The following is a 15,995-nucleotide window of genomic DNA, read 5'->3' as shown; positions in this document are numbered from 1 at the left end:
TACGCGCCCGTCACATCCCAGGTGTGCGGAACGTACTGGCCGATGCTCTATCGAGGCCTCAGGATCCGAGCCCCACGGAGTAGTGTTTCAGTGGCTGTGCGAACGTTTGGGTCGTCCGATGGTCGACCTGTTCGCAACACGGTTCAACAATCAACTCCCGTTGTTTGTATCACCAGTCCCGGACCCGAGGGCCATCGATCACGATGCTCTCGCGTTAGACTGGACGGGCTTGGACGCTTATGCTTACCCGCCGACAGCGTTGATACCACACATTCTAAGCCGGCTTCGAGGAGTTCGCTGTCGAATGTTACTGATCGCGCCCATGTGGCCGAACAGATCGTGGTACCCCGACTTGCTGACCCAGGTCACGCAGTCGCCACTCCCACTGCCTGTGAGACCGGATCTCTTGATCCACCCTCACACCCGTCAGCTTCATCCAAACGCAGGGCAGTTCAATCTGCACGCGTGGATGTTGTCACCGAGCGTCTGAGGAGTAAAGGTTTTTCTCGCCGGGCGTCTCGGGCATACGTTAGTATGCATCGTGATTCTACCCAGAAGGTGTATAATGCACGTTGGGTTATTTTCACGAAGTGGTGTTGTAAACATCACATTCATTCGCCAGATAAGGTATCTGTGCAGGATATTGCTCGTTTCATGTCTCACTTGCGAGAGACCCGGAAACTCTCCGGGGGTTCCATTGCCAACTATGTCTCGTCCGTTGCTACAGTACGGGACGTTGCTATGGGTACCAGTCTCCCCAAAGAGCCGGTGATACGGGGTATTATCAAGGGTTTCAAACAGCACGATCTTAAGAAGGGCCGCCTTCGGGCACCGGCCTGGGATCTTTCCCTAGTGTTGCAATCACTTACGGAAGCTCCGTATGAACCCTTGCATAGTGCTTCGTTCCGGCATGTGACTTGGAAAACAGCATTTCTCCTCTCCTTTGCCACGGCGGCACGTGTATCCGAAATTCATGCACTCGATGTCGCCAAGGTACGATTCGATAGGGGTGACGAAGGAGCGGTCCGCCTGGGCCTGCTCATGGGCTTCGTCGCCAAGAATCAGAGAGTCGGGCAAACGGAGAGGGAATTCACTGTAAGATCCCTCAAAGAAATCTTACATCCTGCTGATACTGAGGACAGAGCGCTGTGTCCGGTTAGGGCCCTTAAGTATTATCTTAAGGCTTCGAATGAACGTAGACAAGGGCGTGACCGTCTGTTCATTTCGTGTAACCCTAATCGCACGGTTGACATAACTCGCAACTCGATTGCGCTGTGGCTTCGTTCTGTCATCAATCTGGCGTACCGGTCTCGGGGGTTACCGGTAGCGGGGTCAAACCCGCACGAGATCAGGGCGCTAGCGGCAACATTTGCCCTACACTCGAATATCTCTGTTCACAGAATATTACGAGGTTGTTACTGGCGTTCTGACTCGGTTTTTGCCAATCATTACCTCAGAAAGGTTTCTGATGAAGCCGTGGAGGGGGTGCACCGTCTTGGTCCGCTGATCGCGGCACAAGCGGTCATCTAGGGGGTGTGTCCAGCGCAATTCCAAACTCCGCAGTCGTCAGTCCTTGCACGGTGGTCAATCTGGGTCGTCTCCAATGTTCCCACGCCGTGGGTACAGGAGTGGGGGTCCTGCAAACCAGCGCACTCACACCACAGGTGAGGCGGCTTTTTGTGTGTTTTGTCCTTATTTGTATTTTGACAATTATGCATTTAATTGTCTGTCGTGTATTCCAACCTTGTGATACATGCTTACGAATACTGGAATTAGGTCACGCGCCTAATGCATACTTTAAGTAGGCTTGCTCTGGGATATACGGTCTGAAGGAAATTAATTTCCCTCTTTTCGACTGTTTAACCTGATCTAAGATTTAGCTCACGCGGATACAGTGTTCTCATCTGCTGCGGCGATGAAATACCTATCCAGTGGGGCCGTTTGGAGTCACCAATCGTTTTGGCATTGACGATTGAGCCTTACGGTATGCGCTTGACAGTGCTTTGGTACTCCTATAGGGTAACGCCTAGCTAGGTGCATGCGCATCGAGTGCTTCCGCCTTGGTGTTTACTTCCGCTGGTCGGAAGGAACGCTAGCAGTCAGAATTCGGGTTGTAGGTGCTCCCCACCGCCTACTGTGGTAGTCAGCCTCGGTATAACAGTGGTAACGTATTACTTAATGTAATTTGTAGAATTTTCCTATTCGGAATATTCTATAAGTAATACGTTACCACTGGGCTGCTGCCCGCCCGTCCGTCCCCCGAGCACTTGCTCTCGCAGGAGACAAGAGTGAAGGGTGTTACATGGCAGCTAGGTGGCTACGCATGTGCTGCATGAGGTAATTGAGATCTCTGTGGTAGATTTCGCTATAGCAGCAGTTGTGGGAGACAACAGCCTCGGTATAACAGTGGTAACGTATTACTTATAGAATATTCCGAATAGGAAAATTCTACAAAATCTCATTTGCCAACATAAAGGTGGTATAACATTATTATCGGTAACAAAGTTGTTGTTCATTGATGTCAACAGTTTATCATAATATAATCTAGATCCTTTTGTCGGTTTTAACAAATCCTCCAGGGGGTGATAAAAGTACAGATGGTAGACTCCAAAGCTGTCAGTGCTTCTTTTAATGTCCTTCCAAGGCTTTGGTTTGTTAAGTGTTAACCAAGTGTAGTCTAGAATTGTACCTTTTGTTATTTTTATCCTTGAGGTTCTCAGCCCACCTGAAACCTTTTTCATTACATATATCTTTTATAGTATAAATGCCTCCTTTAGCCCCATTTCTTAGAATAAATGAGTTTTTAAATTGGTGATTTAATATGACTTTGTAAAGTTTCTATGCTATGGCACCACATGTATAGATTATTTTGGCCTTGCACTCGATCACATTCACAGTAAGAGTTTAGTCTTTGCCTGTTAGTTTGTCTCATTGTTGGTAAGGTGGTGCCACGGCACTGTAGCTCACCTTGATATGTACAGTGAAACCGTGGTAGTCAGGATCCCGTTAATCGAGGAATCCCCCCTTGGTACAAATGTTTACAGAATGTAATTCCAAATTAACTGTCTGAATTACCACATTTATAGTACACTGACATTCTTTTCAGTATCTGAAAAAAACAGCATCTGGTTACAGTGTTCATATTTTATTAATAGCATGTCGAGGTTCATCTTCTTGAGGCAAGTGTGTCCTCAAGCCAGTATCGAAGTATAGTATTCACTAGGCTTTGATATCGACTAGTGGACACTCTTGCCTTGTAAAGATATTTTGTGTACAGTGCAGAGGTTTTGCCATATACAGAGCCTCGAATGGAAGTTATCAGCACAACGTAAACATAGTCATTTGACTTGAGTCATCTTCCTGAGGCAAGGGAGTTAACTGACTATGAAAGTCCAGTTTCCACCCTCTCTGAACTAGGCTGGAATAATGGAGTTATATTTTGGCTGGACGAACAAGTCTATGCATAGTCCAATCAAAATCATGTAATGAAATCGACATCCGGTTCGTAAACTGCCGTGCAGATATCGGTCGATTGCAGGATTTGCAAATCAAGTGTACCGCCAACTCAGCATCAACAGATATTTTGAAAATCGTTTCATGTTTTTAATCACGGTGATGCTTTGATGCACTTGATTTGATTCACTTTTAGATTTTGATTATCAATCAGATTGTCAGATAGCCATTTTGTTAGAAGCAATTGCAAGTAATATGGGAGGTGGAATCTTTTTGGTCAATAGGAGAGTCATAGAAGGGACATAACTTGTAATAGCCAGTGTCAAGCCCAAAAGTTCCACCCTAGTTCAGCAAGGATTGAAACGGGACTTTTACAGTCAGTTAACTCCCTGACCCACTCGTCCCTCCCCCAGCCAGGAAGATGGACTTGAAGGTAAAACGGGCAGATAGGTGCTGTCTAATGCTGTCCCTGGTATATGATATTGGAGAAAAAGTGAAGTTCGAAAAGGTTTATTCATCAAGATGTACATCATATCATATTTCTTCCATGTGTCTTGCAGGATTTTACAATCCCAGAACCTGAGCTGTTAGACCCAAGGTGAGTGTTGGTTTTGTTGTTTATCTTGCAATCTCATTCAATCAGATTTTTACTCTGATACCTGTTTGCATCAGGGGACACCTCCATAGAAAGTCAAAAGTGAAGGATGTGTAGGTTGTGAGCCAATCTTATGTCAGCTTTCTAGAATAATTCAGCTTAATATCTTATCACCTTGATTCGATCTCTCACAAAGTAAACCGCCACAGAACACAAATATACCCTCCATAGAAACCTCAAAATTTAGATAGAATGTTTAACTGTTTTTTTTTCCTTTTCCTTTTTGCGTCTGATTCTGTAAATGTATATATGGTTTGATAAATTATAAAAGAGCTAATCTCATTAAAATCAGATCTTTGTTCTTGCTCACGCTAAACAAAGATCTGAGGACATCCCATTACGGGTCAAGTCTGACCGACCTTGCAGGAACTTTGACCGACCAATGGAATGACCAATCAGAAGGCAGCTTTCTTGTGTTTTACGGCACTAATTTCAAATTGGCGACTATGCTTCGAAACATATTTGGACAAATTCTTGATTACAAATTTGAAACCTGAACAAAAGAACATTATGGGATGGCTAATAGATGGTCTCGATTGTATGGATTCAGTCGTTAAACCCGTAACTATCGTTCGGAGTTAAGGTTTTCGAGGTTGCATGATTAGACATGCCATTCCGACTGTCACTTTCACAATCTGGTAAGAGATGCTCTGATGAGAGGTCGTTCTGATGTGCACCCTAATGGGATGTCCTCAGATCTTTGTTTAGCGATAGCGAGAAGTGAGGTCTGATTTTAATGAGATTGTAAAAGAGCGTAAATATTCACCTGACAGTATATTGCAGAGTGGGTAAGTGTTGAATACTTGGCTGTACACAATTGATAGGAGTTATATTGTTTCTCAATTTCTTTCAATCTTTTTTGAAATATATGTATGATGGTTTTACCTGTTCATAGGGGTGCAATGTTATGCCATACCAAGGTCCTATTTGTTTCAGCGAGACAGTCACGATATATGTGACATTTGCACTTAGAGTAGACAGCTTCTTTGTACAGAAGGAAGACTCCTGCATAGACGATATCAATGCCAAACTGGAGAAGGAATGTCCAGTAAGACTTTACACTTCTGTATCCCCAAAGTGTCTTGTGCAACCGTCAGCTCTTGACAATCAATGTCTTTTTGTACAACAGCTATTTTCCACGATATGAACTTTGATCATCGTTCCAAATATGTTAGCATGCTCCTTTTTTTGTGTTGACTAAAATGTGGGAATGAGCTGATTTCTATGTCATGGTGGACTGATGCTCTGTCAAAGCATGTTAATCGGGACTTTATTAATCACTAGCTGCTTGTGGAGCTGTAATTTTGGCCACTGCGACTTTAAACAATATCAACCCGGCCACTGTAACAATTTTTCAACATTTTCACTTCCCATGAACCCGTGAAGATCTGGGTGAGAATAGGTCATCGTATCCCAATTGCGTGGATCGTGATGGCCATCACTGGATTGTCTGGTCCAGACTTGATTATTATCAGACCACCGTCATGTAGCTGGAATATTGCTATGTGGTGTTAACCAACGAACAAACCAAACCAAACTACTACCCAGGAAGACTATCCAGAAATGCTGACCTGTGAAGTGTCTGATTGTGTGCCATTGTTCCCTGAATTATCTGCCATTGTTTTCCCTGGTCCGTGGTTGATCTTATGTTCAGCCTTTATGATACAGCTGTTATATTCCCGTAATGTAAAACCCTTCACCATCATTCAGCCTTTATGATACAGCTGTTATAATCCTATGATGTAAAACCCTTCACAATCACTCAGCCTTTATGATACAGCTGTTATATTCCCGTAATGTAAAACCCTTCACCATCACTCAGCCTAATAATATGATACAGCTGTTTTATTCCGATAATGTAAAACCCTTTCCCCTCACTCAGCCTCTGTGATACGGCTGTTATATTCCTATGATGTAAAACCCTTCACCATCACTCAGCCTAATAATATGATACAGCTGTTATATTCCCATAATAAAAAACCCATTCCCCTCACTCAGCCTCTATGATACAGCTGTTATATTCCCGTAATGTAAAACCCTTCACCATCACTCAGCCTCTGTGATACAGCTGTTATATTCCCGTAATGTAAAACCCTTCACCATCACTCAGCCTAATAATATGATACAGCTGTTTTATTCCGATAATGTAAAACCCTTTCCCCTCACTCAGCCTCTATGATACAGCTGTTATATTCCTATGATGTAAAACCCTTCACCATCACTCAGCCTAATAATATGATACAGCTGTTATATTCCCATAATAAAAAACCCATTCCCCTCACTCAGCCTCTATGATACAGCTGTTATATTCCCGTAATGTAAAACCCATTCCCCTCACTCAGCCTCTATGATACAGCTGTTATATTCCCGTAATGTAAAACCCTTCACCATCACTCAGCCTCTGTGATACAGCTGTTATATTCCCGTAATGTAAAACCCTTCACCATCACTCAGCCTTTATGATACAGCTGTTATATTCCCGTAATGTAAAACCCTTTCCACTCACTCAGCCTCTGTGATACAGCTGTTATATTCCTATGATGTAAAACCCTTTCCCCTAACTCAGCCTCCTTGATACAGCTGTTATATTCCCGTAATGTATAACCCTTCACCATCATTCAGCCTAATAATATGATACAGCTGTTATATTCCTGTAATGTAAAACCCTTTCCCCTCACTCAGCCTCTGTGATACAGCTGTTATATTCCCATGATGTCAAACCCTTTCCCCTCACTCAGCTTTCAGATTATCAGGATTACTGAATTGTTCATGAGATACAAACATATTCTTTAAGACATATTCTGGGGACATAATGTTATTGCAAAGGACCACACAGATTTATTTTAATTGCATTGATCAGAAGCAGGCAGTGCCAGACAGCAGTGTGCTGAAGAAGGGGACATTCTGTGCCGCACTCTATAACGAGGACCAGCGCTGGTACAGGGCTGAGGTCCTAGACATCACGGATGAGGTACGGAGACCAAATATGTCAGGTTGTTGTTGATGAATTATCCCAGTTGGGATTCCCGGTTAGAACAACCCAACTATACTGATACTGGTTGTAAGAGGTGACACAATGTAGTGGAATGCCAGGCTTGGTGAGTCGGTTGGTTGCATGTCATCATACTCCATCTGGCTTGTCTGGCCTAGACTGGATTATTTACAGGCCCCATCATATAGCTGGAATATTAACAAGTTAAACAACAAACAAATTACAAAACATGTTGATTAACACATGATTAACTATCTTTGGTTATATACTAGGATGTAGGAGACTGTACTAAGGCGACAAATAAGTTCAGTGTCAATAACTGATGAGATTTATGTATGACAGTTGCCAGCAAATTTAACATCCAGTGTATACCCAGTATCTTACGTTATTTGTGACCAATTATTTCACAGATGATGTTTCCTTCACCATGTGCATCAGTGATATTAGAATTTGATATTTTGTTTTCAATTTGATCTTTTTACTGATCAAACATGTTAGAGACTGCATTCAGACGGAATGTAAGGATTTTAAATAATCATTGCCACATTTTGACTTTTAGTAATAGATTTCCTCAATAATGCATGATGGCATGTAACAAAAGATAAGTCAGTAACTGAAATCTATAAATAAAATTGAAACACCAGTGTCTGCACAAGAATAATTTATTGTGTAATTTGATGTGCATGAAATAAAGTAACAGAAAGATATTCTCATACATCTATTTTGTAGCACACCTTTACTTTTAACCATACATGTATGTTCATTGCATTGAACAGACCTCAGATTTCGTGGCTCAATGTTTGTATGAACCAGCACTACTAGTAATCATGTGAGATGCTGTATGAACCAGCACTACCAGTAATCATGTAAGATGCTGTATGAACCAGCACTACCAGTAATCATGTGAGATGCGGTATGAACCAGCACTACCAGTAATCATGTGAGATGCGGTATGAACCAGCACTACCAGTAATCATGTCAGATGCTGTATGAACCAGTTCTACCTCTCATGTCAGATGCTGTATGAACCAGTTCTACCAGTAATCATGTGAGATCCTGTATGAACCAACACTACTAGTAATCATGTCAGATGCTGTATGAACCAGTTCTACCAGTAATCATGTGAGATCCTGTATGAACCAACACTACTAGTAATCATGTGAGATGTTGTATGAACCAGCACTACCAGTAATCATGTGAGATGCGGTATGAACCAGCACTACCAGTAATCATGTCAGATGCTGTATGAACCAGTTCTACCTCTCATGTCAGATGCTGTATGAACCAGTTCTACCAGTAATCATGTGAGATCCTGTATGAACCAACACTACTAGTAATCATGTCAGATGCTGTATGAACCAGTTCTACCTGCCATGTCAGATGCTGTATGAACCAGTTCTACCAGTAATCATGTGAGATCCTGTATGAACCAACACTACTAGTAATCATGTCAGATGCTGTATGAACCAGTTCTACCTGTCATGTCAGATGCTGTATGAACCAGTTCTACCAGTAATCATGTGAGATCCTGTATGAACCAGCACTACCAGTAATCATGTCAGATGCTGTATGAACCAGTTCTACCTGTCATGTCAGATGCTGTATGAACCAGTTCTACCAGTAATCATGTGAGATCATGTATGAACCAACACTACTAGTAATCATGTCAGATGCTGTATGAACCAGTTCTACCTGTCATGTCAGATGCTGTATGAACCAGTTCTACCAGTAATCATGTGAGATCCTGTATGAACCAACACTACTAGTAATCATGTCAGATGCTGTATGAACCAGTTCTACCTGTCATGTCAGATGCTGTATGAACCAGTTCTACCAGTAATCATGTGAGATCCTGTATGAACCAGCACTACCAGTAATCATGTCAGATGCTGTATGAACCAGTTCTACCTGTCATGTCAGATGCTGTATGAACCAGTTCTACCAGTAACCATGTGAGATCCTGTATGAACCAACACTACTAGTAATCATGTCAGATGCTGTATGAACCAGTTCTACCTGTCATGTCAGATGCTGTATGAACCAGTTCTACCAGTAATCATGTGAGATCCTGTATGAACCAGCACTACCAGTAATCATGTCAGATGCTGTATGAACCAGTTCTACCTGTCATGTCAGATGCTGTATGAACCAGTTCTACCAGTAATCATGTGAGATCCTGTATGAACCAGCACTACCAGTAATCATGTCATATGCTGTATGAACCAGTTCTACCTGTCATGTCAGATGCTGTATGAACCAGTTCTACCAGTAATCATGTGAGATCCTGTATGAACCAACACTACTAGTAATCATGTCAGATGCTGTATGAACCAGCACTACCAGTAATCATGTGAGATGCTGTATTAACCAGCACTACCAGTAATCATGTCAGATGCTGTATGAACCAGAACTACTAGTAATCATGTCAGATGCTGTATGAACCAGTTCTACCTGTCATGTCAGATGCTATCATGTGAGATGCTGTATGAACCAGAACTACCAGTAATCATGTCAGATGCTGTATGAACCAGCACTACCAGTAATCATGTGAGATGTTGTATGAACCAGAACTACTAGTAATCATGTCAGATGTTGTATGAACCAGCACTACCAGTAACCATGTCAGATGCTGTATGAACCAGCACTACCAGTAATCATGTCAGATGTTGTATGAACCAGCACTACAAGTAATCATGTCAGTTGCTGTATGAACCAGCACTACCAGTAATTATGTGAGATGCTGTATGAACCAGCTCTACTAGTAATCATGTGAGATCCTGTATGAACCAGCACTACCAGTAATTATGTGAGATGCTGTATGAACCAGCTCTACTAGTAATCATGTGAGATCCTGTATGAACCAGCACTACCAGTAATTATGTGAGATGCTGTATGAACCAGCTCTACTAGTAATCATGTTAACATGCTGTATTCCCTTCTCCAGTCAGTGCAGGTAAAGTTCCTGGACTATGGTAATACTGAAACAGTCCCAGTGTCCTCCATCCGGCAGCTGCCTGACACGACAGCCAACTTCCCAGCTCAGGCAATCCCTTGTGCCCTGTACAGCATCATCGTCACTGACACTGAGGTGAGGTTGTGGTTTAATCACAGTTAACCATTTGGTGGAGTCGAGGGAGTACAATCACAGTTAACCACTTGGTGGAGGTGATGTTGTGGTACAATCACAGTTAACCATTTAGGGGAGGTGAGGTTGTGGTACAATCACAGTTAACCACTTAGTACGGTTGAGATTGTAGTACAATCACAGTTAACCACTTAGTGCAGGTGAGGTTGTGGTACAATCACAGTTAACCACTTAGTGCAGGTGAGGTTGTGGTACAATCACAGTTAACCACTTAGTGCAGGTGAGGTGGTACAATCACAGTTAACCACTGAGTGGAGGTGAGGTTGTGGTTCAATCACAGTTAACCACCTGGTGGAGGTGAGGTTGTGGTACAATCACAGTTAACCACTTAGTACGGTTGAGGTTGTAGTACAATCACAGTTAACCACTGAGTGGAGGTGAGGTTGTAGTACAATCACTGTTAACCACTTAGTATGGGTGAGGTTGTAGTACAATCACAGGTAACCACTTAGTGCAGGTGAGGTTGTGGTACAATCACAGTTAACCACTTAGTGCAGGTGAGGTTGTGGTACAATCACAGTTAACTGCTTGGTGGAGGTGAGGTTGTAGTACAATCACAGTTAACCATTCAGTGGAGGGGAGGTTGTAGTACAATCACAGTTAACCACCTGGTGGAGGTGAGGTTGTGGTACAATCACAGTTAACCACTTAGTACGGTTGAGGTTATAGTACAATCACAGTTAATCACTGAGTGGAGGTGAGGTTGTAGTAGAATCACAGTTAACCATTTGGTTGAGGTGAGGTTGTGTTTCAATCACAGTTAACCACTTTGTGCGGGTGAGGTTGTGGTACAATCACAGTTAACTACTTAGTGCAGGTGAGGTTGTGGTACGATCAGAGTTAACCGCTTGGTGGAGGTGAGGTTGTAGTACAATCACAGTTAACCACTGAGTGGAGGTGAGGTTGTGGTTCAATCACAGTTAACCACCTGGTGGAGGTGAGGTTGTGGTACAATCACAGTTAACCACTTAGTACGGTTGAGGTTGTAGTACAATCACAGTAAACCACTGAGTGGAGGTGAGGTTGTAGTACAATCACTGTTAACCACTTAGTATGGGTGAGGTTGTAGTACAATCACAGGTAACCACTTAGTGCAGGTGAGGTTGTGGTACAATCACAGTTAACCATTCAGTGGAGGGGAGGTTGTAGTACAATCACAGTTAACCACCTGGTGGAGGTGAGGTTGTGGTACAATCACAGTTAACCACTTAGTACGGTTGAGATTATAGTACAATCACAGTTAATCACTGAGTGGAGGTGAGGTTGTAGTACAATCACAGTTAACCATTCAGGGGAGGGGAGGTTGTAGTACAATCACAGTTTACCACCTGGTGGAGGTGAGGTTGTGGTACAATCACAGTTAACCACTTAGTACGGTTGAGGTTATAGTACAATCACAGTTTATCACTTAGTACGGTTGAGGTTGTAGTACAATCACAGTTAACCAATGAGTGGAGGTGAGGTTGTGGTTTAATCACAGTTAACTGCTTGGTGGAGGTGAGGTTGTAGTACAATCACAGTTAACCATTCAGTGGAGGGGAGGTTGTAGTACAATCACAGTTAACCACCTGGTGGAGGTGAGGTTGTGGTACAATCACAGTTAACCACTTAGTACGGTTGAGATTATAGTACAATCACAGTTAATCACTGAGTGGAGGTGAGGTTGTAGTACAATCACAGTTAACCATTCAGGGGAGGGGAGGTTGTAGTACAATCACAGTTTACCACCTGGTGGAGGTGAGGTTGTGGTACAATCACAGTTAACCACTTAGTACGGTTGAGGTTATAGTACAATCACAGTTAATCACTTAGTACGGTTGAGGTTGTAGTACAATCACAGTTAACCAATGAGTGGAGGTGAGGTTGTGGTTTAATCACAGTTAACCACTTAGTGCAGGTGAGGTTGTAGTACAATCACAGGTAACCACTTAGTGCAGGTGAGGTTGTGGTACAATCATAGTTAACCGCTTGGTGGAGGTGAGGTTGTACTACAATCACAGTTAACCATTCAGGGGAGGTGAGGTTGTAGTACAATCACAGAGAACCACCTGGTGGAGGTGAAGTTGTGGTACAATCACACGTAACCACTTAGTACGGTTGAGGTTGTAGTACAATCACAGTTAACCACTTATTACTGTTGAGGTTGTAGTACAATCACAGTTAACCACTGAGTGGAGGTGAGGTTGTAGTACAATCACAGGTAACCACTTAGTGCAGGTGAGGTTGTGGTACAATCACAGTTAACCACTGAGTGGAGGTGAGGTTGTAGTACAATCACAGTTAACCACTTAGTACGGGTGAGGTTGTAGTACAATCACAGGTAACCAATTAGGGGAGGTGAGGTTGTGGTCAATCTCATTAAAATCAGATCATAGTTCTCGCTGCTGCTAAACAAAGATCTGAGGACATCCCATTACGGGTCACGTCAGACCGACCTTTCGCGAACTCTGACCGACCAATGGAATTACTGACAAGAAGTTGATATTAACCAATCAGAGGGCAGCTTTTTGTGCTCTACGGCACTAATGTCAAATTGGTGACTACGATTCAAAACATATTTTGACAAATTCTGGCATAAAAATTTGAAACCTGAACAAAAGAACATTCTCGAATGGCTAATATATGGTCTAGATTGTTTAGGTTCAGTCGTTAAGCCCGTAACTATCATTCGGAAAACCCCGTTTTAAAGTTTTCGGGGCTGCATGATTAGAAATCACATTCCGACTGTCACTTTCATGATGTGGTAAGCGACGCTCTAATTGGTCGGATGAAAGGTCGTTCTGACGTGAACCCTAATGGGATGTCCTCAGATCTTTATTTAGCGGTAGCGAGAACTAAGATCTGATTTTAATGAGATTGGGTTGTGGTACAATCACAGTTAACCACTTAGTGCGGGTGAGGTTGTACTACAATCACAGTTAACCACTAAGTGGAGGTGAGGTTGTGGTTTAATCACAGTTTACCACTTAGTAGAGGTGAGGTTGTGGTACAATCACAGTTAACCACTGAGTGGAGGTTAGGTTGTGGTTTAATCACAGTTAACCACTTAGTGCAGGAGAGGTTGTGGTACAATCACAGTTAACCACTTGGTGGAGGTGAGGTTGTGGTACAATCACAGTTAACCAATTGTTAGAGGTGAGGTTGTAGTACAATCACAGTTAACCACTTAGTGCGGGTGAGGTTGTGGTACAATCACAGTTAACCACTGAGTGGAGGTGAGGTTGTGGTTTAATCACAGTTAACCACTTAGTAGAGGTGAGGTGGTACAATCACAGTTAACCAATTGCTGGAGGTGAGGTTGTAGTACAATCACAGTTAACCACTTAGTGCAGGTGAGGTTGTGGTACAATCACAGTTAACCACTTAGTGCAGGTGAGGTTGTAGTACAATCACAGTTAACCACTTAGTGCAGGTGAGGTTGTGGTACAATCACAGTTAACCACTTAGTGCGGATGAGGTTGTAGTACAATCACAGTTAACCACTTAGTAGAGGTGAGGTGGTACAATCACAGTTAACCAATTGCTGGAGGTGAGGTTGTAGTACAATCACAGTTAACCACTTAGTGCAGGTGAGGTTGTGGTACAATCACAGTTAACCACTTAGTGCAGGTGAGGTTGTAGTACAATCACAGTTAACCACTTAGTGCAGGTGAGGTTGTGGTACAATCACAGTTAACCACTTAGTGCGGATGAGGTTGTAGTACAATCACAGTTAACCACTTAGTGCAGGTGAGGTTGTGGTACAATTACAGTTAACTGCTTGGTGGAGGTGAGGTTGTAGTACAAACACAGTTAACCACTTAGTGTAGATGATGTTGTTGTGCAATCACAGTTAACCACTTAGTGTAGATGATGTTGTGGTATAGTAGTATAGTCATAATTGACCCCATCACAGAATTGAGAATGTGGTACAGTCACAGTTAGCCACATATGACAGGTGAGAATATGTATAATATTACCGGTACATGGCCCAATTATCTTAGACACCACAAATCACATTGCAGAGTTAGGATGATCCACTGATGAGTTGAATACTGTTATGCCCCATTAAGACTGTTGGGCTGTGTGCACCATATCTAATTTCATTTTTTCGCCACTGTAGTAATCATGTAGTCTGTGTTACTTCAAACATTAATAGATGATACCTGACAATATAAGTTGTAGCAGGTTCATGAGGGGTGCATGGGGTTTTATTTGTCCTGCGTTAGGTTTTATACCACGAGCCGGAGCCTGCTGCAACAAATTTATCTTACCGACATGTTTTAATATGACATTGTAAAAGAATTAAATTGAGCTGAGGTTAACTTGTTCCATGTCATGTGACTTCCATTGCCTCGTAAAAAGCTTGCAGCGTTTTGCTTTGAAGCAGGGTATAAGGTATTTAGTCTCCCACTTAGAAATCCATGTGCAGCCTGCTTTCTTCATGGAGGGGTATAAGAAATTTATTCTCCCACGCAGAAATTTATTTCCCTCCAAGGCGGGATACACAGTATTTTATCAAGATCACATGGACCAATCAGATCTCATCATTCTCACATATAGAGGTGTAATAATATAGTCAATAATGTGACTTGAATACTGCTCAAAACAACATTAGATCTGAATGGCTCACTTTAGCATGGTTCATGTTTTACATTACATCCTGGTTGGTATCTCCACATGGGTATTGAATGTGGAGTCCCGCATCATAAGACAGCAATAACTGTTGAAAGCAGCATGCATTACATACACTCTTAATAGAGAAGCCCCATACAGAAATGTATAAAATTTCATACAAATTTCAATCTGTACCAGGGACCTTTTTCATCCATGAAACATCAAAACTGCTGACGTGGCGTGAAGCAATGCTCACACCCGATTTGATTTCTGGCAGATTGCGTTAATCAGCTGTGTTTGTTCTAGAGTCCAGATGAACCGTCTCCATCCCTGAAGGAGTTCTCAGAGGTGGTGAAGGACTCACCCATATCAGCTCTCACGGTGGCCTACAACACAGGTGAGCCAGAATAATCATACATTACATATGGTATGATCAGATACAATGTTGTTTAAAAAGACATCTTGAAATCCTTAAATTTGATAAATAAGGATTCCACTGTTAATGGAAAACCTGCAAAATTCAAGTTCAAAGGGAAATTTGATGAAGGTCATTGAACCTGTTTGTTTCTGGTATGTCAGGAAATGTTCAAATTTACAATTTGTTGATATTTGACATCTCGGGCCAAAATTTTTTTTTATTGAATTGCAGATCCACTGATCATATTTTCATTAGAAATTGTGAATAAATGGCCAGTGTGAGGTTGACTGTTGATCCTCTTGTCTGTTCCCAGACGGCCAGTGTGAGGTTGAACTGACCAAGGAGGAGCTATCCATCAATGACTACCTGATCAAGAAGGGCCTGGTGAGGGGTGAGGTGGTGGACTGGGGGGCGGAGCCAAACGACACCGACTCCATCATAGGAGAGCCAGGTCAGTCTGTAACAAACAAGACAGGATGGCAGGGAGTACAACTTCTTTTATTCATTCAATTCGATGTCCTGGTTAAGTTTCTAGAAACTTTTGTTTCATTATTTCTTGTTAAATGCCGCACACAGCAATATTCCAGTTCTATGATGGCGGTGTGTAAGTAGTCAAGTCTGGACCTGTCAATCGAGTTACTATTGTCCATGTTGTCGTGAGCTTCGATTCATGCAGTTAGGGTGAAATGACATGCAATGAATCAAGTCAACGAGGCTGACCAGCCGATGCATTTAG

At 42.5% G+C, this 15,995-nt stretch overlaps 1 protein-coding gene across 6 annotated transcripts in view; it reads left to right on the top strand.

Annotated features, from left to right (window-relative positions):
- The window catches only part of LOC124135678 (tudor domain-containing 6-like), a 54,920-nt gene that overhangs the window by 25,039 nt on the left and 13,886 nt on the right, over window positions 1–15,995 (top strand). For all 6 annotated transcript variants that reach the window (XM_046501120.2, XM_046501121.2, XM_046501125.2 and 3 more), the window contains exons 13-18: window positions 4,014–4,051; window positions 5,045–5,156; window positions 6,969–7,079; window positions 10,045–10,188; window positions 15,148–15,238; window positions 15,573–15,710. In XM_046501120.2, coding sequence (XP_046357076.2) covers window positions 4,014–4,051; window positions 5,045–5,156; window positions 6,969–7,079; window positions 10,045–10,188; window positions 15,148–15,238; window positions 15,573–15,710 — 634 coding nt within the window. The remainder of the gene's footprint in view (window positions 1–4,013; window positions 4,052–5,044; window positions 5,157–6,968; window positions 7,080–10,044; window positions 10,189–15,147; window positions 15,239–15,572; window positions 15,711–15,995) is intronic.

This window comes from Haliotis rufescens, unplaced genomic scaffold (genome assembly GCF_023055435.1).
Source record: "Haliotis rufescens isolate VD_foot unplaced genomic scaffold, xgHalRufe1.0.p SCAF_1, whole genome shotgun sequence".
Taxonomy (NCBI): Eukaryota; Metazoa; Mollusca; class Gastropoda; order Lepetellida; family Haliotidae; genus Haliotis; species Haliotis rufescens.
This window is presented reverse-complemented; position numbering and strand designations above follow the sequence as displayed.